The 25,985-nt window shown below is 42.8% G+C and overlaps 3 protein-coding genes across 5 annotated transcripts; 1 reads left to right on the forward strand and 2 right to left on the reverse strand.

The window, feature by feature from the left end:
- Positions 1 to 1,653: 1,653 nt before the first annotated feature.
- On the reverse strand, positions 1,654 to 10,678 carry htatsf1 (HIV-1 Tat specific factor 1). Of its 3 annotated transcripts, none has more exons than XM_062453252.1 (10): positions 10,545 to 10,678; positions 9,890 to 10,054; positions 9,505 to 9,721; positions 8,607 to 8,654; positions 8,247 to 8,401; positions 7,865 to 8,028; positions 7,605 to 7,701; positions 6,106 to 6,195; positions 2,187 to 2,324; positions 1,654 to 2,075 (listed from the first exon to the last, which is right to left on the reverse strand). In XM_062453252.1, exons 2-10 carry the CDS (start codon positions 10,052 to 10,054, stop codon positions 1,782 to 1,784), a joined length of 1,368 nt encoding a protein of 455 aa, XP_062309236.1. In that variant the 5' UTR covers positions 10,545 to 10,678; the 3' UTR covers positions 1,654 to 1,781. The 3 variants fall into 3 exon arrangements, with proteins under 3 accessions (XP_062309236.1, XP_062309237.1, XP_062309239.1); XM_062453253.1 differs by lacking the exon at positions 10,545 to 10,678 and adding an exon at positions 10,518 to 10,539; XM_062453255.1 differs by lacking the exons at positions 1,654 to 2,075; positions 2,187 to 2,324; positions 6,106 to 6,195 and having other exon boundaries at positions 7,593 to 7,701.
- Positions 10,679 to 10,725: 47 nt separating this feature from the next.
- Positions 10,726 to 20,206, forward strand: bod1 (biorientation of chromosomes in cell division 1). The gene is given in 8 exon segments (XM_062453075.1): positions 10,726 to 10,944; positions 11,226 to 11,350; positions 11,637 to 11,841; positions 15,839 to 15,851; positions 18,157 to 18,192; positions 18,195 to 18,268; positions 19,360 to 19,571; positions 19,834 to 20,206. Coding segments are annotated over 8 exon segments (1,185 nt in total). The 5' UTR covers positions 10,726 to 10,797.
- Positions 20,207 to 22,290: 2,084 nt separating this feature from the next.
- On the reverse strand, positions 22,291 to 25,739 carry bnip1b (BCL2 interacting protein 1b). Its single transcript, XM_062453814.1, has 6 exons — positions 25,570 to 25,739; positions 25,153 to 25,245; positions 23,221 to 23,312; positions 23,026 to 23,130; positions 22,699 to 22,817; positions 22,291 to 22,557 (listed from the first exon to the last, which is right to left on the reverse strand). Exons 1-6 carry the CDS (start codon positions 25,648 to 25,650, stop codon positions 22,361 to 22,363), a joined length of 687 nt encoding a protein of 228 aa, XP_062309798.1. The 5' UTR covers positions 25,651 to 25,739; the 3' UTR covers positions 22,291 to 22,360.
- Between the last annotated feature and the right edge of the window lie 246 nt (positions 25,740 to 25,985).

Genomic DNA, 25,985 nt, shown 5'->3' on the forward strand with positions numbered 1-25,985 from the left:
ATTGTTGTGACTGTGTTGTTACTTTAGTTTGTTTTGTTCATTCATAATGTCAATCATCATAGTTTTGTAAAGCAAATAGGGTTGCAATTGTTAAGGTTTAGACAGGCACTTCAGGCAGCTAAGGGGTCCCTTCTTGTCGGGAAAACGGGGCGGGAGCAAGTGCTCGCGGGAATTAGGAGGAGAAACGAGAGAGCGCGAGGAGAGGTAGCCAGATTGAAGAACTAGCTTGTAACCCCTGTATGAAGACAAATAAAAAGTATAAAACATCTGCACGCCTGGAAGACATTGTGTCCAAGTGTGCAACACTAACATAGTAGATAACAGTTGCATCAAAACAATTGGGAAATCCTGTGTAAAAATGGTCCTAACCTATATTAGGCCTATGACTTAAACTTACCCTCAAGTTTTTTCCTTCTAGGTATATTTTTTTTAACATTTACTCATTGCATTTATTAATAAAGAACCCCCTTTGAAACCAGCTGATTCTAACAACGTTGTCACTGGTAGTATCTTCGTTGGAATCTAGTACCACCTTCAAACTGAAAATATGCCCCCAAAAACGTTTATAAGCTTGAAATGTATTTCTGGAAAACTGGCAAATACAACAAGCTTTGGAAGGGTGTACAAAAATAGAGGGTGTTAATATCACAGCCTAGCTAGCTACATGTTATCATCCTGGACTTGGCCTGTAGCCCTTCTGCAGCTGTTTTGCAGTTTGAGGTAGCTGTCTCCCAGAAGTTAACGAGCTGCTAAACTAATGTTCTACTATGGGTAATCACGCATGGGTTTGTGACGGTGTGACGTTAGTGACTGTGGCTAGCTAGTTATCCACCATTAGCTTCACTTTTCTCCACAAAAACTAAAATTATGCCTAAACCGTCAAAAGGAACGTTCGTGCAAATACAAGCAACGCAATCGGGACCAAGACGAACATTTTGACACCGACATTGTCTATCTAGTGCAAAAATTTACGAAGAATATAGCTTGTGCCTTGTCAAAAGCAAGCACATCCAATTAACCCTCTTTTTGCATTGGTAGACACATAAAACTGTTCTGTTTTAAGTTTTCCATTATTTCTGCACAGTTAAATATAAGAACACACATATGTCTACACTGCCAGGGTACTGTTTGCACACCCTTTTTTTCAAAAACATGACAGTTGGATGACACAAAGAGAAGAGTTAGAGAAGTAGTTTACTCTGTAGTAGAACTACAGAGTAAACTCCAGAAATAATTATAGTCTGTTCACATCTTCCACACCTATGTTCTGTTTAGAAAGGGAGGGGAAAGAAAACCTTCAAGATAATTTCACTAATCTAGCATAATTGTTTATGCATGCATTGGCCCTCAGATGGTGTAAATTACCAGACCAATGATTTACTAAGGGGAGGAAGAATGCAATCAAAACAGACTGTAAGTAGCACCAGACAAGATTGAAACACTCAGGGCTGGTTAATAAACTAGAAATCAGTTATACCTGTGATATGTTTGAAGTTTAGGTGTTGTTTTGTGTTTAAAGAATACCTTGGCTCAAGATTGAAATGATTCGATAACAAAATAAAATTGCTAATCTGGGTTTGACCGCTTGACATTGCAGTCATATTGAGATTATTTGCCTGTTATTTCCCTGTAACAAATAAAAAGGGAGAAAAATAACACTGTGAAAAAAGTAGATTTTATTATCAGTATCCAAGGAGAAATCATTTCCAACTGTCCACATTCTCTATGCAACAATCAGACAATGAGGTGAAGGGGGTAGGGGTGGAGACCACAGTCCATGCTTATGTGTCGTCTTCATCACTTCCTGCCAGGCTGCTGTCTGTGGAGTCTGCTTCCTGTTCTACTTCATGGTTCTTTGCAGTCCCTTGCACTGATTGGCTTGAGGCCTTGTTGTCTGGGAGTGTGATTGTGGATGTGGTGCTTGGTTGGTCAGTGCTGCTGTCTGTAGTTGGGTCTGTAGGGGGGCCTGTGGGCTGCTCTAGAGGGTTGGGCCCAGTGGGCTTGGCCCCTTTCCCCTCTAGATAATTGGCCCAACCCTTCAGCCTCTCCTCTCGCTCCCTCGAGGTCTCGTCCACCTATATACACACAGACACACACGCACAAAGAGACACACAAAAACAAACATATTATCTCTCTCTCAGCACACATTCTTTCACACAGATACACTCTTTCACACAGATACACACCTGATAGTCTGTGGTACCGTCCCAGAGCTGGGCTGACAGCTTGCGTCCCCCGAACCAGCGCCCCTCCAGAGCCACCTGGCACACGTCTGCGTCCTCCGGCTCCTTGAACGCTACAGATGCCACGCCGTCAGGATGGCGCTAGGGAGCAGACACACATCATCACACCTGGGACTAAGTGCCTCCCTCTGCAAATGGATCCTCAACTTCCTAACGGGAAGGCCACAGGTTGTGCGAATCGGTGGCCGCACCTCATCCACACTGATCACCAACACAGACACCCCCCAGGGCTGTGTGCTCAGCCCTCTCCTGTTCTCCTTGTTCACGCACGACTGTGCGGCAACGCACAGCTCCAACCTCTTTGTTACATTAAGTCATTTTTTAGCATACGCTCTTTTCCAGAGCGTTAAGTTAAGTGTTAAGTTTGCTGACGACAACCATCGTGGGCCTCATCTCTGGCAGTGATGAGTCAGCCTACAGAGGAGATTGATTGTGGACTATAGGAGGCGGCAGGAGGAGGAGCATGCACCCCTTCACATCAACGGATCTGAAGTGGAAAAGGTCAGCTGCTTGAATTTCAGTGCCCAGCCTGACCTTGTGTTGTTCTGTGCACCTGACAAATAAAAACTTATCCTAACTAGAGACCCCTGGTGGAGGGGAAGAAGTCATCACAACTATCCTAACTCCTTACTAGAGATGGGACAATTTCTCTGGAAATTGTGGGGTGTGCTTGCGTCATTTGCAGATGGATCTGTTTTTTTACAGATAAGTATGCATACTTATTATTTATGAAGATAGCATAGATTAAAAAGCATACATTTGTTGCTGCTCATTTACACTTCAGAATACTAAGAGTGAAGTGTAGAATGAAACAGGGTTCTCTTCTCATTTCCCTTAGTGCAAGAGGGAATGTGATAGGCTATGTGGCAGCCTCACATTTGCATCAAAACGAAGAAATTGGGTAATCCTGTGTAAAAATGGCCCTAACCTATATTAGGTCTATGACTTAAACTTCCCCTCAGGTTTTTACCTTGTAGTGATATTTTTAAGCATTTACTCATATTGCTTTTCATTAATAAAGAACCCCCTTTGAAACAATGATTCTAACAACTTTGTCACTGGCAGTAACTTAGCTTGAATCGCGATTCAAACAGTACCATCTGCAAACTGAAAATACACCCCCACAGACGTAAATAAGCTTGAATTGTATTTCTGAAAACCGGCTAATATAACAAGTTTACTAGAAGTGATCATTATGTGTCCCTGTCTGAACACTAGGGGGTCATGTGATTTGACCGACTATCGCCGCTATTGAATTATATATTAGTGCTGTCAGTTAAACGCGTTATTAACGGCGTTAACGCAAACCCATTTTAATGGCGTAAATTTTTTAATGGCGAGATTAACGTTCTTTTTGGCCTAGAAAACTTTGTAGTTTTTTTCACATGCAACAACTAGCGACGTTAGAAAACTACAACACCACACCGGATCTAGCTAGACCGGAAACAAAACAACACACTTGTTTGGGCCAAGCCCCCACCCCTCGGCTTGAAGCAACGGCCCCGGTGGATGTAGGTGGTATTGCATTTCTTGTTAGACTTCCGGCTCTTCCGGTCGTTTAATAACTCCAGTCAACATTTACAAAACTATCTCCCCCAATAATTTTTGTTCAATTCTCGAACCTGGCTCATACTACTAGCTTTTTCATAGAATAATTTTTCCTGATTTTTGCTAAGTTTGAAACCAATCCAAAATGGGTAAACTAGCACCCCATGTATTTGCTTACGTCAATAAAAGTTGCCTGCAAATGTGCTCGCGGATACTAACAGGGCACAAGCACAAAAGTTCACATTGGCCGATAGCCGATTTACCTGGAGCTGAAAGAAATGGCTTGAGTTGCCTGCCCTGTTGTAGCAAGTTTAGCAAATGGTTGTCACACATACATGAAATGTTGTTAATATAGTTTATTCCCGTTATTTTAAAACAGATTTGATTTTTCGTAAAAACGTTCATGACATGATGGCAAATATTATATTATGTTAAACGTGAGCATAGATTGTTGACATGTCTATCTGGAGCAAAGACGAAGATAAATACTTTAACTGATAACCACAATAGGAAATTATATATATTTAACGACGAGCTAAGTGTTCATGTTAACAGTTTATTTAATCCGATACAATGCGTTGGAAATCATACTCATATCACAAAGAAAAAAAGCAACATATGTGATGAGTTCCATCTAGAATAGCCCTATAGCCTATTTAGCCCTATAGCCTATTTCTAAAAACCAAGTGAAAGGAATACTATACAGTGACAGCATACATTTCCGTAAAGTTTGTATCATGACAAAAGTTGCTTCATCTAATAATATTAACTCTATGGTTTGGGCTTGCGAGCTGGCTAAAAAGTAGTAGGCTAACATTACGTTTTGAGTGGATGGCGAGCGCGAGACGCCTAAATGGATGCCAATAAGATTCTGAATGGAAAGTGTACTTTTAAAAAGTTGCCAAATGGTTCCATTGACAAGACCAAAGTGATCTGTGCGTTTTGTCGTTGTGAACTGAGCCATCGTTGCAGCACGTCCAGTCTGAAATACCACTTGATGGCCAAGCAAACAGCTGATGCGAATTCTCCGGCCCCTCGTCAAAGTCAGGTGATTGCAATGTTGTTTTCAATACAAAAAAAAAAAAAACATTTGCACTAAGCAAGCCAATCCACTTTTCCATGTTTATTAGAGCATTAAAATGAGAAAAAAACAATGGGACAAAAAGAAATCAAGGGACATTTAGAATCAATAAAAATGTTTGATTAATTGCGTGTTAACTGTGACATTAATGCAATTATTCGCGATTAAATATTTTTATCGTTTGACAGCACTAATATATATTGAATTTCATCGATTGCTCTACAGGACTTACGACCATCATTTGATAGCCCTCTCGTGGTTAATTGCTTTAATAATGTATCAGTCCCACCACATTACTAGCTCAACAGTAACATTCTGTGCTTTGGAGAAATTGATTATCTGCTACAGAAGACCCCACCCAGCAGGCATAATGTACCATTTCCCTCACCTGGAGATGCTGGCTGTGCTCTGTCTTGCTTCTACATGCAGACCTGACCCCGGGACCGGTAAGTAAGTTTTACCAGTGTTGCCCCCCCCCCCCCTCATCAGACCAAGCAACGTTTTTCCAATCCTCTATTGTTCAACTTTGGTGAGCCTGTGCGAATTGTAGCCTCAGTTTCCTGTTCTTAGCTGACAGGAGTGGCACCCGGTGTGGTCTGTTGCTGCTGTAGCCCATCTGCTTCAAGGTTCGACGTGTTGTGCTTTAAGAGATGGTATTCTGCATACAAGTGGTTATTTGAGTTACTGTTGCCTTTCATCTCGAACCAGTCTGCCCATTCTTCTCTGACCTCTGACATCAACAAGGCATTTTCGTCCAAACAACTGCCGCTCACTGGATATATATTTTTTTTCGGACCCTTGTCTGTAAACCCTAGAAATGGTTGTGCATGAAAATCTCAGTAGATCAGCAGTTTCTTAAATACTCAGACCAGCCCGTCTGGCACCAACAACCATGCCACGTTCAAAGTCACTTAAATCCTTTTTCCCCCATTCTGATGCTCGGTTTGAAATTCAGCAAGTTGTCTTGACCACGTCTACATGCCTAAATGCATTAAGTGGCTGCCATGTGATTAGCTGATTAGCTATTTGTGTTAACAAGCAATTGAAGAGGTGTACCTAATAAAATGGCCGGTGAGTGTAGGTTGTGCCTTGTCAAAGGCAGACACCCAATAATAAATAAATAGTATATATGAGAATATAGGTGGCGCCTTGCCAAGGCAGGAACACCCAATAAAGGAAAGAAAGACAAGGAGCAACAAGCTGCAGGGAGGACAGTTCTTGAGGGACACTCACATCAAAGATGATGACCTTCTTCACCTGGCCAAACTTCTCACACTCCGTCCTCAGGTCATCCCGGATCTCGTTCAGAACCAGAGGGTCTTCCTGGGGGGAGACAGGGGTTGAGGACCCGGTGATTGAAAGGGGGAAGGAGTGACAGCTCCTTCCATTACTAATCGCTAATCACTCATGTTGAAACATAACAACCTGTTAAATTGAACTGTTTAACTACAGCTATTCTTGTTATCCTCATAAAGTTATAGTATGTAGAAAGTAGTGCTGTCACAAAAACCGGTACCAAGTCGGTACTCAAACTAAATAAATGGTACCAGAACTTCTGAAGTACCGTGTTGCAGTCAGAAATAATCTCACCAGAAGTCGCTTGTGGCTCTCTAAATCTAGCGACAACGTTGTTAAATTGGCAACACTGGACAAGCAAAAGTGAAAAATGCCACATATGGAAATAGCTTCGGTGGCAGATGACAATGAGAATATCGTCGTTCACCAGAAAACAATTTACAAACATCAACGTTCAGGGCTCTCAAATGTTATCAAAATTTTGGCGTGAGATTACCATACATGTAATGTATGTCGTGAGTCTCACGGCGAATGCATGAGCCTTGAGAGCCTTGAACGTTCATGTCCTTTATGATTTGCAGCAGACTGCAAATGCAATACCTAATACTGGGGCATACAAAAGGAGAGGGCACCACAGGCTTAACACATTTTTACAGAGGCTTTTAGATGACAGTTTGCAAAAAAATTGTGTTTTGGTGATTGGGATGTATACAGCTCTGGAAAAAAATTGATATGAACCTTTTTCTTTCAATTCAAAAGTTGAGAAGGGTAACATTTAAGAGGCCACTGCAAATTGTATCCTTCTGTTCCTCACTCAAAATGGTCCTTTTCAACTTTTTTTCAATTGAAAGAAAAAGGTGCACTGGTCTCAAATGTTTCCAGAGCTGTATTTACGACCAAAATTTAAAGGGCACCATGAAGCATGTTGAACCCATTCTTTCTACTTCTTAAAAATGATCAAGTCAAGATTTATATTTTTTAGCTCTACAAATGATCTCTGTCATTTGCTGAGTTCGCTAAATGTCTATACTCAGTTCACAGTCTCCACATACATTTATTTTGCCTTTAGGCCTACATGCATTGTGATTGTATTAATGCTCTGTTGTTGTCATGAGTAAGCTACAGTCTTGCATATTGTAGGTGACTGTTACTGTCAACAAGAGTTGTTCAGTAATATATATATATATTTGCTTCGGTATCAAAAATGGTATCAAGTACAGTGAAATTTCACTGGTATTGGTACCGACTACTGAAATGTTGGTACCGTCACAACACTAGTAGAAAGGTATACATTATAATGTTCATCAACCTATATACTAAGCCTAGTCTTAGATAAGATGGAAAGAAAAAAGAAAAATAGTTTTAATCTGGTTCAGAGGCAGTACTCAGACCAATCCCCATCTGGGAGAACCCAGCTGCAGGTTCTACAGCCTCACCTCAAAGTCGCTGGGGTGGAACATGTTCTGGATTATCAGAACACGCTCGTGTCTCTTTCTCACCTCCCCCTTCTTCTCCGGTCGCCAGTCCAGCTGCCTGTCAATCAATTACAACTGCCAATCACATGTCAGGCCCCAACCAGGACAGCCAATCAAGACACAAGCTGGCTGTCAATCCCACAAGTCCTTCATAAACACAGAATAATGATCGCAATAATTCCACACGCAGACCGGACCTCGACCAGCCGGGGAGCACCTACTTCTGCTGTGCCTGCAGCTTCTTCCTGTACTCCTTGCTCTTCTTCTTCTTCTTGCTGGAGTCGTACTGGCCCTTAAGCTCAAACCTGGCTGCCTCCACGTGGAGCTTGTAGCCCCGCACCTCCGACTCGTCTATCAGACGCAGAGCCAGGGCCACCGACTCCTTCTGTGTGTGTGTGGACAGAGGGGGTTATTAATAGAGAGTGGCAGGCACGTATACAATAGATTAGGGGAGGGGGTGATTGGATGGGTGGATAGACCCAGAATCACTGACTCCCTCTATGGGGGGGGGGGGGGGGGGGTAGTAGAGGGGGGGGGTGTATAGAGACGTATACCCACAGCCTCCTTCTCTAGTGAGGAGAGAAGACAAACACAGGAGTGTACCTTGAGGTAGCAGCAGAGGCCATCTCCCTTCTGGTTGCCCTGGGCATCCTTGTACAGCTTGACCTTGTACTCCTCAGTGATGGGGTCTCTCATGACAATGCCACACTTGGACATGAGCTCCACAAACTCCTCCGTGGAGATGTCTGGAGGCAGGCCTAGAGGGACACCAGCAGGGAATCACCATAACACCTGACAATGACCACCTAAAACCAGTGTTGTGCTGTGGAGTGTGTTCCTACCATGTGTGTGTGTGCAGATTGTGCACAAAGGTTCGAGAAGCAAGTTGATATTACAATGTGTGTGTGTGTGTATAGGTTGATTACAGTAAACAGTCAAGCAAAAATAAAGAAAGTGACCTACCTGACACATATACGTTGGTATTCTTGTCTTTGTCTACATCAAACCATCCTGCAGACAGAGAGACGTTAGATATTCTTTACAGTGGGGCTCCGCAGTCCAACAATTACTCATGCTTCCCAAACAACAGAAGAGCCCAAATACAGCTGTTAAAAGTGCTGTAAAGCTAATTCCATGATTTGCTTCTCAGTACATTATATACGTGTGAATTTAGTTGCTGAAAGCAGGGGAAAAGCTCTCAAACGTTTTGTTTAGGTGTTTGTTTAGACGTTGTTAACGTCACAGCCACCTATCTACGTCAGATCACAGACAGTTTATATAACCTGCATTCTGTTACTCAGCTGGTACGATGCAAAGACAAAGTAATTAACACACAAAACACTCAGAGACTGCAGGTAGGTCTGTTCTGATATCTGCAATTGATTTGGCTAGTTGTTGCTGTTGTTGCTAAATTCGAGGGGGCGGAGATTCAGCTCCTTCAGGCGACACGCCCCCCAGTATCAAGCAGAGAAGACTGCTGATTTTCTCACAATTTCAAAGCCTATTTTAACATACTTGTCTGTTTTTTTCATTCGAATTTGGATGGGTAGGTAACAACACATTCTTCTGTGGTGTGATGAACTTAAAACTCATTTTCAGTTCTGCTTTACAGCCACTTTAAGTGGCTAGCTAAAGAGTAAAACCAAATCAACACTTGTTCACATCAGATCAGTCATCCAGTGACAGGCCAACTTCTCCAACCTCAAGTCTACAACTTTTATCTGTAGTACTTACATGCACAATCTGTATGTCGTTTTGGATAATAGTGTCTTCTCAAATTAATTAAATGTGAAATCTACCACCACACTCCTAGATAAGACACCAAACTCCAACTGGGAGTATCGTTCCTCCTATTCTGTACCTGGATCTGCTTTCCTCTTCTCTCCCTTCTGTTTGTCCTCCTTTTCTGGGCCCTGGTCCTGGTTCTTAGTGGGGGTCGGGTCTGTGTTCTTTGATTTGCCGTCTGGACCCTGAGCTGCTGGGGCAGAACCGGCCACCACCGCTGCATCCGGGTCATGCTCGCCTTCCTTGGTGAATCCATAGTTGGCGTGGTATGCTGCCAGGAAGTCCTCTGTGATCTGCGTGGGCAGAAGGGATGCAAGTTACACTGAGTTTGCATGGAGCATCATGCACCACAAACAACCTTTCAGCAAGAAGGAAGCAACAGTGTAGCAGGGAAATAGACTGAAAGGCAGATGGATATGCAGTTGGCAAAACCTGACAGACAGACAGACAAGCAGACATACTTTGGGGAACCAGGCCTTTTTGTTGTGGTCCCAGTCATAGACAGTTCCATCTTCTGGGTCGGTGAAGGTGTAGGGATCTGTCCCGTCCCCTGGCTTCTGGCCGTACAGTTGCTGCAGGCGCAGCTGTTCCTCAAACTCCTTGTTCCCGGAGTTGTCACCACTCATCTAAAATAAATGCACAAAGGGGTACGTCAACGCACCATTCGTCTGAAGGCATCGATCCGTTATTCATATCACGCAAGCTACTTGCGATTCAATACCAGTCCATTAGCTAGCTAAGCTACCCATACGAGCATGGGCTACAGATTAAGTATAACGCCGGGGAAGATACATAATGATGTGCTTATATTTAGTTAGTTAGCTTAATTAAATAGCAGTAACCTAGTTCCTTTCTAGGGTTGGCTGGGCTACTTGACAGCGAGTAACGCAAGCTAGCTAACTAGTGTTAGCCTAACTCGTTCAGAAGCCAGTGTTAATACTGGCTCGCATCATAGATACCCTACCGCTAAGCTATATCACGGCTTGCATTGCAACGTTAGGAACTCAGTAAACATGTCATAAAATCTATACAACATTGAGTTTTTGCTCAAACATCAGTCAGGAAAATAACACCTAAAAGCTATATTACGTTCGTTATTCGTTAGCTGAACTGTACCTTTGAACCGCGACGACGCTTGAACAACAGACCCACTTCCGATCTGGTCAACTTCAGTTCCGCCAGGACTGACTTTGGGTAAATTCGATATAAATATCACACAGTCCGCCGGTTACCCGATCAGATTATGAAACCCTCCAAAGCCAAGTGGTGCCACCAAGCGGTGAAAACAAATCAATCGTACCTAATCACCAGCACATTCAAAAGTATCAAAGGGCTAGAACAGACAACCACTGGCACACTAACTCTGTTAATGGCTGAGGGCAGCAGTGGTAACGCGGGTGCGGTTAATCTGCCACCAGGTGACCCGCAACTCATCGCCATGATTGTGGAGCATTTGAAGAACAGAGGCCTCTTCGACGAGTTCCGTAGAGACTGTCTCGCAGACGTAGATACAAAGGTAGCTAACTAGCTTGGTAGCCACAGTATGTCGCTAAAGTGAACTGGACAATCTCTGATGTCTTAAGATAACTTTTTGTTTATTGGAACTTGCCAATATACTAAACCATAGAAAGTTCTGCAGCTTTTCCACCGCTTTGCAATCAGTTTTCTGACGTGATAAAGTCACTCAGCCAGCTATTTAGATAATTACGGGGATAATGTCCCAGCCAGCTAGCGTAACCAGGTGTTGATGATGGTTAACTAGCAAGCTAATTCTCTATTCCACTCATTGTCCTACAGCCAGCCTACCAAAACCTAAGACAGAAAGTTGACAACTTTGTCTCCACGCACCTAAGCACACAAGATTGGAACCCTTCCATTAACAAGAATCAAGTGAGGAATGGACTGAGACAAAGCGTCGTTCAGTAAGTATCAATCAAAATTCAAATGTAGGCTATTTGAATCTGATGTGGCTGTCTAGTACCAGCCTGGTATCATCTTAATTTGCAACAGTGACGTGAGTTTAGAAATATATATATATATACAGACATTAATACGAGTACGACTGTCATTCTAGTTGTATACTACTTTTTTTCATTTAAGTGATACATTTGTGTCGTAGCCTTTTCTGTTCACAAGTGACTGTTTGCAGTGTTGGCTCCAGATATTTGTTTCTACCTAATGGTTGCATTTTCTGTGTTATGCCTGCAGGTCAGGCATGCTGGAGTCTGGGGTGGACAGGATAATCACTCAGGTGGTGGACCCCAAGCTCAACCATATCTTCCGGCCACACATAGAGAACGCCATTCATGACTTCCTAGACTCAGACAGGAAGGAAGAAAACCCGATGAGCTCCGCCCTACCGCCAGAGCCAGAGCAGCCAGAGGCCCCGCCCCCAGCTGCTGGCCCCAAAACACCTTGAGGTCAGAGTTCAGACAGTAATGTTTAACTGTAGAAATGTGATATTAGTAATTAGCAATCATGGACATTGAACTAAAAAGCGTTAATCTTATACTGTGACACCTTACCATCTCTCACACTCTAACCCCACCAGACACTGCCAGCAAAATCCTGCTTCTTCTGGAACCTGCTAGAACTTTATGGATGTCCACAGGGCTGAAGCAGCACCATCATGTGTGACAGCCCAGAGAAGATGAGCAGGAGCAGTTGGTGTCTACTTCCCCCTTCACCTACTACCTCCACTTGTCTGTCTGTGAAGGTGTGAGAGAGAAGGATAGCCTGTCCTGGATCCTGCTGTGACTGGTGGACTGCTGGTTGTCTTGGACCCAGAGGTCCTCTCCATGGCTCATGCCAGGTACCTGAGGCAGACTGGACTCTTTCACCCCCTGCCTAATCAAGGACAGCAGAAAGTGCTGCACTGAATCATGGTACCCAAGAGTGTCCTCCTATAAAATGAACAAGTGGAACTGCCCTTTTATGTCTTGGTGTGTGTGTGTATATATAAAGGATACATTTATTGTAGCTATTTGTGTTTGATTTAGGAGCTCCCCCCAGTCATTTTGGATCCTATGAGGAATTCTGTACATAATTGTTTCAATCGTAAATTAACAGTTTATGAGGACCTTCTGTGCTTTTTAGTGGTTTAGATGGAGAAGGATGGGCCTTACGGTGTGTGTGTGTGTGTGCGCCTGAACGGTGGTTCGGACCAATCGTCGTCCTATGAGGATACAGCCAGCTACAGGTGTGGTTGAAGTTAACCTGTGATAGATGGTTCATCCAATCACCTGCCAAGTATAGTTTGAAAGTGCCTGCCCTTTTCCAAACAGTTTCCAGGGGTAATTTCCCAGATGTTTATGTGTAACAAACCATCTGGCTAGTCAGTATAGATACTAGGAAGAACTTTAGATAGTGTTTTTGTTCTAGAGAACCATCAGGTGCCATAGTAATCAATACCATTAGGTGTGTGTGTGTGTGCGTGTGCGTGCAGTATAAGGGACCAGTCAATATCTGTAAAGTGGGGGGAACATTTCTTTCTTGGTTTGCCAGAACCATCCTTCTCAGCTGACATCAACACCAGGGCAGGGCACTACACTGCGACCGAAATGGTCGCATTTGCGATCTTTTGAAATGCCATTGCGACCTTAATTTTTAATGGGTCGCAAATGTAGCCTCACTGATTTTTGTGCTTACCTTAGGTTGTAGGCAATATGTTATGAGCATTTATTAAAACAGTAATGTGTATTTTAAGAATACGCAGCAATCGCATAATATTGTAACGACCACGACTATGGTCGTATGAACGAGTCAGGACGACTTGGATGTCCACAGTTATATTTCTTTATTTGCACAACTGGGCTGTTGTTCTGGCCACAGCCCGCGCCGCTTAACCAGCACGCTAGCAACAAACAGTAAATCAAACACGTCTTCTCACTCGTCAAGCCACAAACACAAGAGAGAGATATCAAGACAGTCGCTCTGATTTATAACTTCCCAACGCCGCGAGATTACCCAACATCCCCCCCAACCTTACTGTCTCCCCTGAACTCCGAATTCATGAAAACAATAACTACAACACTACTTACAATATATATAGCCCTACTAAAATCTGACGTGTTAAAATGAAGCGGACAATTGACTCCTTTTTTAAGAAGAGACATTCAAGTGTAACCGAACCATCACTTGATGTCGATTAAGCGTGTCAAACGGAGCCTGTGAGTGAGAATGATGAGCCTGAGAATGATTCGTCAGGGAAAACACGCGGGAAAAACGATACGGACATGAATTTCGACACCAGTGGCTCGAAGAATACCAGTGGTCATAGGTGCCATCACCAGCGTATAAGTAGCCTAGTATTGCCAAACTTTTTCGCCAGCGCAAGGCGCAACGTGTAAGCCTATTGAGAAAGTCTAATGTATTCGTTTTGCTTCAGATTACTCACTACATAAAACATTGAAGCTTCACAATGACAGTATGAAGCACGCAAAGTGGAGAGACAGGTAGGACCTACATATCCCGTAACGCAGCAGCACTCCCAACGTCCTGGAGTTATTTTTCCTTAAAGAGGTCATTTACTGATTTTATAGGGTATTTCACACTGTTCCTTAAGGTCTCCAAATAGGGTATGTAACATTAGTTGGGCTGAAAATGGCCCGGGTGCTGTTCTATGCGCCCTAATGCACCCTGTAAAATAGCCCTGGAATAAAACGAGATTTTCTCCATTTTATGGTATTCTCATGAATATATAGATGAGCTGCACGCTGATTGGTTGGTTTACAACGAGTGAAGCTGCGGAGCAAAGACGCAACACAGCCAACAGCACTCACTGAAACATCGAAGTCTGAGACTTGAAATAAAAACGTACAAATAAAATCTATTGTGTCTACACAACACTTTTCAACAGAGTGACTAGATATCATTTGAAATGATAACGTTAGTTTTTTCCACTTCTGTTGTCGAAGCAAACGAGATCGACTGGTGGGTAATGTTACAGCTTAGCTCTAGCAATATCGTGATTCAACTCAGCTGACTCACGTTAGCATTGCTAATAACTGTTCGACAAAACCATACTACAGCTTGCGGTTGTGATGAACATAAGGTCGGAACAGCACCTCTTTTCAGCAACAGCTTCATAGCAAATCCTGCTTTACATTGTCCCAGGTTTTCAAAACTGTCCTCAGTGAAATTGTTCGAGCAAATGTGTATCTGAGGGTCGATGTTTGTCTATGAGAAGATCCCTGCACAGGGATCTTCAAACATCACAGCCCATCGAGTGTTGGTTCCTTGGGAAGACTCTGAAAAGTGTCAGCATTCCCTGTACAGCCTGGAACATAAAATCAATAAAAACAATAATACAAGTGATAAAAGTAATAATTAAAATAGCAAATCTATAAAAACAATAATATAACTAATAAAAGTAGTAGGCCTAAACCCTTCTGAGATACAAATACTTAAATGCTTCGGTAAAAAGTTAGGTTTTAAGGTGTCTTTTAAAAATGTCTAAGAATGTGGTAAAAGTCCGATCAAGAAGCACATGTGAACTTTACGAAAATCAATACTATTGGTACTGTAGTATTATTCGTGCAGGGCCTATACGTTGTTCTTTTTGCTTCGTGTTTTTAGTTTGACTGCTTAACCCTCGTGCTGCCTTCGGGTCACATGACCCAAAGGTTCATAACGAACCATCGTTGTGTTTACCCAATTTTACCCAATACAAAAACAAATACAAATTATTTTCTTTTAACCATTCCAATGTGGGGGGTCTGAGACAGCCCGACAGTTAAAAGAAAATGCTTCACTTTGTTTTTGTATGAGGTAAATTTGTCACAATACGACGGTGGGTCACAATGACTGATGGGTCAGAATGACCCGAAGATAACACAAGGGTTAAAGGTGACATGACATGAAAACTTCCCTTTAGGAGGTTATTTAACATTAATATGAGTTCCCCTAGCCTGCCTTTGGTCCACCAGTGGCTAGAATTTTCGATAGGTGTAAACCAAGCCCTGGGTGTTTTTCTCCGCCTTTGAGAAAATTGAAGGCGCAATTGCTCTGTTTGAAAATCTCCTCCTTGTGACGTCACAAGGAGGAAGGTTACCTCCCCTCTCTCTGCTTTGCCCGCCCAGAGAATCTGGCCCGCCCATAAGAAACTGAGCTACGACCGTGCAAGTGTTTTTATCCTCGAGAGACATCATGGCTTGCAAACGAACGAAGAATTACATTTTCTCAGTTTGGATGTACAAAGGAAAACAAAAATATTTTTACAGTTCCTTCATCCGAGCCTCTGAAGACCCAGTGTCTTGATTTTATTTTCTCTGGAAATGCGCCTACACAACTTCTGTTGTAGGCGCATTTGTTTTGTATTAGTGATGGGCATTCCGGCTCTTTTTCGTGAGCCGGCTCGTATGGCTCAGCTCACTAAAAAGAGCCAGCTCTTTTGGCTCCCGAACGTCTCTTTAAAAAATACATGTTTTAACTATGAATTTGACTATGATATGTGTGAAAACAATTTGAACTAGAGAGGGTACAATTTCTGGGGAAATTGTAGGGTGTGCTTGCTTTCGTCGGTTGCACAGGGGTCCGTTTTTGAATGACATTTTTACAACTGATATTTCTGTATATTTTATATAAAAATGCATACTTATTATTTATAAAGATTACATAGATTTAAAAGCTTCTTTTTTGCTGCTCATTTACAACTGAAAATACGAGTGAAGTGTAGAATGAAATAGATGTCTTCTCATTTCCCCTGTAAGAGGCAGCCTCATCGTTGAATCAAAACGAATAAATATGGCAGACCGGTCTAAAAATTGACCTAATCTCTATGACTTAAACGTCATTTTAAGTTTTTCCCTTCTCATGATATTTTCAGGCATTTAGCCTACTCATTGCATTCATTCATTAATAAAGAACCCCCTTTGAAGATTATTCTACGACGTTACCCGGCAGTAGAAGATGGAATCGCGATTCAAACAGTACCATCTGCTAACTGAAAATATGCCCCCCAAAACGTAAATAAGCTTGACATTTATTTAGTGGAAAATCGCTCATTCATAAAAAGCTCACTGGTAGCGATCATTGTCAGTAACAACGCCAAGTGCGATATAGCCCTGTGTGGAGAAGCTGCCCCGGTAAATTGTACTACTACGGTACAGTAGTAGTACAGACTAGACTACTGCTGTGTTCGTCTTGGTAGCGATTGCGTTGGTTGAATTGGATTTAACGTTCCGTTGTACGGTTTAGGCTGAAATTAATTATTTTCATGAACAGATGGACAAGGTTTAGGCTGTGGCAATGAAGTTCAGGTTAGTAGTTAGATAGACTTTTGATTTAAGTAAGGGGAGTGCCGAACATGTTCTGTTGCCGTTTGACTTTCTAAACAGCTGTGTAGATGTTTTTGTAGTGTCTCGCGTAGGCTACAGCGTTGCAGTGAGCTACACTGGTTTGAAACGACAGGTAATGATAATTTCACCCACAAATCGTTTACTTGTAATCTAATGTCATAATAAATCCTACAACGAAAACGTATTTGTGAGGAATGTTTATTTTAACGATTGAAAACAGATGCATCATAGACCACTGTTATGTGTTGCCCGGGCAACAGAGGCTAATGTCATGATGCTAATACTTCAGTGAAATAGTAAACTACTGTTTCCGAAAGTAGATGTACTTCCTTAATAAGGAAGTACATCTACTGGCCTCTTCTTGTGGCGTTTCTGCAGCTGCCTTGCAGTAAAGTAGTTAGCTTAGCTATCTCCCAGAAGTTAACAAGCTGCTAAACTAACGTTCTGCTAGAGGTAGTCACGCGAGTTTTCGTGACGTTAGTGACGTAGTGACGTTAGTAACGTCAGTGACTGTGGCTAGCAAATTAGCCACCGTTAGCTTCACTTTTCGCCACAAAAACTTAACCTAAGCCTAAACCATGCAACGGAACTTAAATCCCAATACAAGCAACTCAATCGGTACCAAGACGAAACTTTTGACACCTAGGTTGTCTATGTAGGCCAAATATTGACTGAGTTTTAGGGGGGCAAAAAGAATAATAAAAATAATAATATATATGTGAGAGAACAAAGGTTGTGCCCTTGCCGAAGGCAAAGCACACCCAATTAAATTATTAAATGAAATAATACTCGACCGTAACCACATATCTTTAAAAATGCATTGATTTGTCATGCCTCTCCTCCGAGTTTTGACTACTCTCTGACTGTGTGTGAGTTGGCTCGGCCCTCCCTCATGCAGGATTGACAGGAACAGAATGTGAGGATGATCGTGTGCGCCTTTAAGCCTACAAGTATTTTTTTGTTGTTCTTTGAATTAGTCAATTATTTTTAATACAATTAAAATTCATTATTTCATAATCATTTAGTTTTTATAGGCTGTATTACGGACGACACCCCCCCCTCCCCTGTCAGACAGGTACACGCCGCTCTGGTTTTGTCGTTGTGCTTAAATTCAATGCTCTATACTGGCACCTCTTAAACTCATTACACCCCAGCACATTCCCTTTCAAATGCCAACACTAGGTGACTACCACGGACATGCTCCTACCCATGGCCTCTGCACAGGGAGGTCAACAAGAAGGGAGATAGACAGACACACAGGGAGATAGGCATGCATATATACAGGCAGGGAGACAGCTAGACAGGCAGGAAAATAGGCAGATGGGCAAACAAACAAACAGGCACACCGACAGGCATTAGGGTAATCAAAAGGGAAGGCAGATAAGACAGAGAGACAGACTGTGTGCTGTGGGTGTGTGTGTGCGCCCCAGCGGAAATCCAACACTGCCTGGTCAGCTCAGGGGAGGTTAGAGATGTGAGATACGAGGTCTCCAGGACATCTGCCTCACCTTCCTGCACAACACTGGAAAGTTTGACGCCCAGGTAACTCATGTGACTAACCAGGCTCTGGATAACCCAGACAACCTACTAACTTACTAGCGAGGCAAGCTAGTTAACCTTGACAACCTACTAACTTACTAACAAGGCTAAGTAGGTAACCATAACAAACTACTATCTTACTAGCAAGGCTAACTGGATAATCATAACAACCTACTATCTTACTAGCAAGGCTCACTAGGTAACTCAGACAACTTGCTGACTTAAAGGCAGGGTAGATAATGTTGAGAAGCACTTTTTGACATATTTTGGGAAATAAACTGCACATCCTGATAGCAACTAATAAATCTAAAGGTTTGATAGTAAAATGACATAGATCCAATATCTGGGGGTATTGCAGGACTGTAATAAACACGATAAATCATTAAGGTCGGACCGGCACTAATGATTGGACGGCATTCGATCCGAATGCAATGATTGGACGGCCTCTTATCTGTCTACCTACCTCCCGGTAGTAGTCAGTTAATCTGTTTTGGAGTTGCTTTTATGGGAGGAGGTGGGATATTTTGCTTTGAATCCTTTCAAACTCCAGCTAAAACTGCTGGGTTTTCAAAACGTTGCCTATCCTGCCTTTAAGAGTAAGAATAATGTATGTGTCATTGTTGTTCATTGTTGCATGTCCTGTTGTTAATTTTGTTTTTGTTATTGATCTGTGTCAGGTTAAACTGTGGTTCACGGACGTCCTTCATCCTCGATCTTAACCCTTGTGTTATCTTCGGGTCATTCTGACCCATCAGTCATTGTGACCCACCGTCGTATTGCGACAAATTTACCTCATACAAAAACAAAGTGAAGCATTTTCTTTTAACTGTCGGGCTGTGTCAGACCCCCCACATTGGAATGGTTAAAAGAAAATTATTTGTATTTGTTTTTGTATTGGGTAAAATTGGGTAAACACAACGATGGTTCGTTATGAACCTTTGGGTCATGTGACCCGAAGGCAGCACGAGGGTTAATGTTTGTTTGTGCCCTGATGTTGTTTTAGTTATTGTCGAGCAGGATAAACTGTTCTCAAAAGGATGTGCTTTATCATCCTCATTAATGTTTGTTTGTGTCCTGTTGTTGCTGTTGACCAGGGTAAGTCATTCATCAAGGATGCCCTACGTTGTCTGGCGACAGGGCTTCGCCAGCGCCTCAGCTGTGTGAGCCGGTGGTGCCAGATGCTGGAGGACATGGTGTACCAGCTGCAGCGGGAGTGCTACGCCAAACACAACGTCTGTCTGGTCGTCACTGACAACCTCAGCGTCATGGCTGACATGATCCACTTCCACCTGCTCTTCCCCAAAGGGTGAGTCAGGATGGTAATACACACCGCCAGTCTGGAGTAGTTGAAATATGCGCCCAGACCTGACCAGTCGAAATATACTCATAGAAATAGACTCATCAATAATTACCACATCAGACAAGGTCAATCAAATGCTGAAATCTATAGACATATATACAGTATCTAAATGTGAACTTGGACACAATCACTTTATTAATTCACTCATTCAGAGTTGACCTACACTTCTAAATCAATGTAGAGATTTTCCTCCTTTGTACCCCTCCAGACCTCATGTAGAGCTGGTCAACATCCTGTTGGGATGTGGCGAGGACTTGCAGGCCGCCATCACCCGCCACGTCATTGCCCAATGTGAGCAGAACTGGGGCGCCTTGTGCACCAGCCTCAGTCTGTGCTCCCTCTGCCAATTAGATAGCTCGCAGCCCATCACTGCCCCACCACCAAGCCAACAGGCTAGGAACATGGTGCCCTCTATTAGTCCAGTGGGCCTCCCTGTGCACCTCCCACTCCAGGAAGCCAGGACGGCCCTGCCACGACTCTCCAGCCTGGGCACAGAATCTTCCCTGAGTCAGGTAGCCCTGGACAACTCAACGGAACCTAGTATCTCTGTGGCCCAGGTGGAACCTACCACTGCCACCTAGTCCTAAATACAAAACATCCTAGCAACCAGTATAACAACCAGGACAGTTTCCTGCTAGCACGCATTGCTATCTCAGGAATTTAAAGATCCTGTAAAGCAAATTCCATGATTTGCTTCTCAGTACATTATAGGCTAATATGTGTGAAATGAGTTCCTGAAAGTATGTACAAAGCGCGAAAACTTTGTTGCACTGAAATGTGGAGTTAGACCGTTGAACAGTTTCTCTTCCGTTTTCAGCTCAGGTTTTGAATAGGCGGAGCCAAAACCCGACCTATGTACGTCACAGCGACCGATCTACGTCAGATCACAGACGGTTGCATTCTGTTACTCAGCTGTTATGATGCAAAGACAAAGTAATTAATACATGAAACACTCAGACTGCAGGTAGGTCTTTTCTGATATCTGCAATTGATTTAGCTAGTGTTGCTGTTGTTGCTAAATTCGAGGGGGCGGAGATTCAGCTCCTTCAGGCGACACGCCCCCCCCAGTCTCAAGCAGAGACGACTGCTGATTTAATGCCAAAACCATTTGTTTAAATGTATGTATTTGTCTAGAATAAGGTATTCAAAGTCATGTTGTTGATGCCAAATTCAGTTCAGTGTGATTGCTATGTGAATGAACTAGCTGCAGTATTTGGCCAACAAGGGATGCTTAGTACACATGCAGTCAGTCAGGTAGGAACTAAGAACCAGTGGCGAAAATCTGCTATCAATTTTGGGGGGGACAATTATATGACATTTTCTCAAGAGCAATTCTTGAGGGGGACACCAAAATTACTGCTGTAACACATAGCCTACATTGTAATAAGTTAAATGTATATTATTAATATTATTTAAATGTCCTTATGTTTACAGTGATTTATTGGGGGGGACAAATCCTATTTTTCCCAGGACGGGGGGGTCGTGTCCCTCCCTGGATTTCCGCCTATGCTAAGAACCCACTTTACACTCTTTCATACAAACAAATACACACACAGTACACACACTAGTCACGTGTTAACCCACTTTACACTCTCTCACAAACAAAAACACATACGCTAGTCACACACGTTTGTCTCAGACTCTCAGTCGTTTTCAGCTCCAGTGGCTAACGTTTAAAGCTAACGTCTAAAGCTAACGTTAAAATGAGACACATTAACCACAACCTCATGAGTTGGCTAATAATAACAACGCGACTAAACGAGACGAAATAACGTTTTAACATTTCGTCTCATTTTTATTTTGTAAACCACATTTCGTCTTGTTTTTATTCGTCAACAATATTGCATTATACATTTAATTAAAGTCATTGTCACATGACCAGCATTTACGTTGCGTCTCATCTCGTTTTCGTCACGTGATAAAGGTTCATTGACGACTATATGTAGTCATAATTTTCGTTTCCGTTCGAATTTGGATGAGTAGTTAACAACACATTCTTATGTGATGTGAAAACTCATTTTCAATTCCACTTTACAGGATTTTTAAGGTCGGCATAGCGACAGACGCGTCCTTGCATCGGAACGGCATTATGGCGTCAGATAGGAGTTTTTGGCACTAGGACAGTTTTTGGCGTGACAGTCTCAGTTTCATGTCTTTCAGGCATTTACTTCAAACTATCTAATTTTACACATTTATCACCAAAATTATTTTTATATTTGTAGACACAACATTTCTGAGTATGGTTCTACTTCAAATAAATGTTAAACAATGACGCCAATGGTTCAAAGTTCTTTTTTGTGGACAAACCACTTCCTTGCTGCGCTGACGGTTCTCCTACCCATGGTGCATGCAGCACTACATATGGTGCTGCATGGATGCAGGTACATGAGGGATCTTCTTCTCTGGTAATACATAAAAAAGACATGACGGTACAAGATACTGTTCATCAAAAACTACATTATTAAACACTCAAATGTATCCAACATATACAACATTCCTTGGAAATAACAATAGGAATTACAGAATTCACTTTAGTAAAGCTAAGTAAGGTTTTCCTCCCTCTGCCAACAGTATTATATGTTCAGTGCATATCAGTAACTGGTTTGGGCAGCAAATATCTCAGGTGACAGAAAGACAGACGTGTTCGGTTTTACATATATGCACGTTGAAAATTAACGAGGGACCATATTTATTGCATGTGTGGTATATTACGTGTTAATATTTGGTGTGTATGTCTATATGAAAGGGAAGAGCCGCTTCTTGAGGATGTAGAGGACGGTAGCGAGGAACAGCGCCATGGCCAGGAAGATAAGCAGCTTGTCAGTGAGCTCACGCCGGTTGTACTTGAGGATGAGCTTGCGGCCCAGGTGGATGGTTCCTGTCATGTTCTTGAACTCCTCGTTGGTCTCCAGAACCGTCCGGGATGAGGTGGCTAGAAGGGGTGTGTGTGTGGGGGGGAGAGGGGTAGAAGAGATGGGGTGGGGGTTCAAAGTTTTTAATACATAAAAACACAGTCATAAAGAGCCTTTCTCATTTCCTCTCTTTCACACACACACAGTTTTAAATGTATTACACAGAGTGCCGATGGTGTCCTCGCTCTGCATAACCTGCTGTGACATCATCCTGCTGATGCTCATCAGGCTTTCTGTGATGTCACTGCTGGTCTGCACCAGGCTCTTCTTGGTTGCCTTCCTGGACACAGTAAGATTCGAATAGCTATAACAAGGGGCTAGGGTTATGTCCAGAGTTGGGGCTAAAACTAGGAATTTAGCACTAGACCCAGGGTTGGCACTAAAACTGGGGGGATAAGGCTAGGCCCAGGGGTAGAACTGGGGGTTTAAGCTAAGCTAAAAGTCGAGGCTAGGGCTAGGGCCAGGGTTAGATTTAGAACGGTTCTGACCTCTGCCTGATGTTGCCGTCACCTCCGTGCAGAAGCTCATCCTTCTCCAGCATGTCTATGGACAGCTTACAAGCTAGGTTAGCCTTCCTCCACGCTGTCTGGTTACTAAGGAGGGAGTAGGTGACAGTAGCACACAAACTCGGAATCCACCAGTCACTTTCCATTTCTCCACACCCACACACACACACTCCTCACCTGAGCATCTGTCTGTGCTGGCTCTCTGTCTCCTTTAGGATGGCCTGCTGGTCTGTTTCTCGATCCTGCTCTTTAGCCATCTGCTCCAGATTCTGTAAGGATGGAACACATCGATGAAGCATCACACACCCTGCCAAACAATGACCATCTATGCTTTGCCTTTAACAAAGCGAGAACTATTTCTGTCTTACTAACAACCAAGCAAGATCCTTTCAGGTTTGATATTCGACAGATATAGGAAGAAAAACCGGTAGTTTTCCTTAAGTCTGCCAACAGCATTTGTTTGTACAGAGGGTCTGGGATCGCTCCATTGACAAGCGTTAACTTCCTTGAAGGCGGGTACTCTGTTTAAGTTTAAAACTATTGGATCTGCCCAGAGCCACTCAGATCTGCAATAACCAATCGCTAGCGTTTGCCTTAGCCAACTCCTTCAACGCTACTGTAACGGAGCTAGCTGCCGTAGCTGGAAAATCAAACTTTTCCCGAACCCCGTGGGGAGGAGGGCCACAACATCATGGCCACCAACAAAACTCATCAAGGATTGTTCTTGCTCTGGCTTTAACTTTTGGATATTCGGCAGCGTTGCCACAACCGACCCAATAGCTTCGCATGCATCTTTCTCCGCCGCCATTACTGAAATACAACTCAAACTAGTGCACGACATCAACGTCATCGTTCTCAGCCACTCCCTCTGTTCACTGATTGGACCTACAAAAAATGTGTTTCTGAAAAACGACTAATACACCGAAATCCCAGACCTAGTACAGAAGCAAAATGAAAATTGAGCGGAAGTACGTAGGAGGGCAGAGCCAGGCTAGGCTTATATAGCCTACACCTATGTTTCTCAATTGGTGGGCCGCGACCTGGTGTGGAGAAGGTCGCGGACGTATGCTTTGCCTCATCTAGTTTGATACGTTCATTTAGATTGAATTATGGCCGTTAAATGACATCTATAGATACAGACTTTATTATTCCCATCATGAAGGGCAATTTCTTTGAAAAGCTTGCACACACACACCAAAAAATCTAGCGGATCTAATGTATGTAATCAAGTAGTGGTGATACAGAACTGTAGGTAATTTGGGTCAATGTTCTGTAGTGTTAGTGTCATTTATTGGTATATGGCATATTTTTATATATACTATATCACAGTATATATATATATGTATATATCACATGCATTGTGTACATCCTACAGAGCCAGGGCCCTCTCAGGTAGAGCTAGAGGGAGGAAGACGTGTGGAAGCACAGGAAGAAGGGAAGGAAAGTTACAGTGATGATGAGGATGAGAGATGCATGGTGGAAGAAGACAGAAGTCATAAAAAGGATGTTGACCCAGGTTTGTGGCCAGCAGATTTGACTGACAGGGACAGGGAGGTTTTTGTGAGGGCACTGGCCAGCAGAGATGATGTACACATGCAGACTTACATGAACAAATCACCAGCAGTAAATAGTGTGCTAGTGCTAGTATTGAACTACAAGAAGCAAGACAATTGCAAGCCTTTAATTAGAGTTATGTAAAGCTTTTGATGGGACAGTTAGGTCCTAGAGATGTGGTGACAACAGCTGTGCAGAGGGGGCCCAAAATTCCTGGCAGCGCCCCTGTTAATCAGTGTCAACTGTTTATTTTTTTATTTAAAAAATAAAGTCTGGCATTGTTCAGAGGGCCGGTCCAAATGCGTGGGCGGGTCGTAGTTTGGGGGGCTATTATCTAGGATTACGAATATTTCTACATGGTTGACAAGTTTGTAAAGCAAACTATGGTCCGAATCGTGGAAATAAATGGTGTGCATGTTGTGTGCTATTTTTCCAACATTATGACTTTTATTTGGAATTTAGGCACTGGGTGGTTTGAAAGCTACTGAGGTTTGAACGCGCTAATCGCCCGTCGAATATCCAACCTGAAAATACCTCAATTGACAACCGTATTACCTGGATCCTCAGACGTAGCTGGTTGAATTTATCCTTCACCTGTGCGTTGAGGTCCATCAATACCGCCTGCGGACCCGGACATTCTCTTATGTCCTGGTTAAAGTAAAATACATGACGTTACAGCGGCGTGTGTATTGTAAGTAAAACATAATGAAGACCTGAATCAGGTCCGGTCAGTTAGTCTAGTCAGGCATGTACATAATGACAGGACGGCGTCACTGTAAAAGTTTGAGAATCACTGCATTGTGAAATGAAACAGTTTTGTTAAATAGGCTAATATGGACAAATATTTTGTCCATAAGACATCTCACAAATAAGCCAGATGACGTTTCAGATGACAGACTTTAACTGTAAACCCCGCTTTGAAGCTGTCAGGAGTTGCAGAACACGATCAGAACAAATCTTTGAAACATTTACCTGAATAAGAGCTTTGATTTCTAGATCATATTTGATAATTTCTTGTCCACATATTTTGACGTGGACATCCAAAGAAGCCATTTTTGTAATTGTACGGTAAGAATCGTTGTCCAAATGAAATGAGCCACAGAAAGCGATTCGTATATGCACACTTCACAAGACAAAAAGGATGAGAAAAGAAAGTTCACGAATTGGTACCTGTGACCTGTCCTTCATCTTATTTTCAGTCTGCTTAATTGTGTGTGTCTTGGATCCCCAATGGGTCAATAATGTCTTTAATGCCTTTAAATGTACATAGTTTTAAAAACGATTTAGCATATTTCTACAGACGTGGACAAAATTGTTGGTACCCTCCCGTTAAAGAAAGAAAAACCCACAATGGTCACTGAAATAACTTGAAACTGACAAAAGTTATA

This window comes from Osmerus eperlanus, chromosome 27 (genome assembly GCF_963692335.1).
Source record: "Osmerus eperlanus chromosome 27, fOsmEpe2.1, whole genome shotgun sequence".
NCBI lineage: Eukaryota > Metazoa > Chordata > Actinopteri > Osmeriformes > Osmeridae > Osmerus > Osmerus eperlanus.

Bases quoted from the DNA above. Each gene is read 5' to 3' on its own strand.
- htatsf1 (XM_062453252.1), bottom strand. From the start codon at position 10,054: ATGAGTGGTGACAACTCCGGGAACAAGGAGTTTGAGGAACAGCTGCGC. The intron at 9,722-9,889 runs GTATGTCTGCTT...CTGCCCACGCAG, and splicing joins AAAAGGCCTGGTTCCCCAAA to ATCACAGAGGACTTCCTGGC. The intron at 2,076-2,186 runs GTGTGTATCTGT...GTGTGTATATAG, and splicing joins ACGGTACCACAGACTATCAG to GTGGACGAGACCTCGAGGGA.
- bnip1b (XM_062453814.1), bottom strand. From the start codon at position 25,650: ATGGCTTCTTTGGATGTCCACGTCAAAATATGTGGACAAGAAATTATC. The intron at 23,313-25,152 runs GTAATACGGTTG...CCATCCTTACAG, and splicing joins AGCTACGTCTGAGGATCCAG to AATCTGGAGCAGATGGCTAA. The intron at 23,131-23,220 runs GTGAGGAGTGTG...CTCCCTCCTTAG, and splicing joins CAGCACAGACAGATGCTCAG to TAACCAGACAGCGTGGAGGA.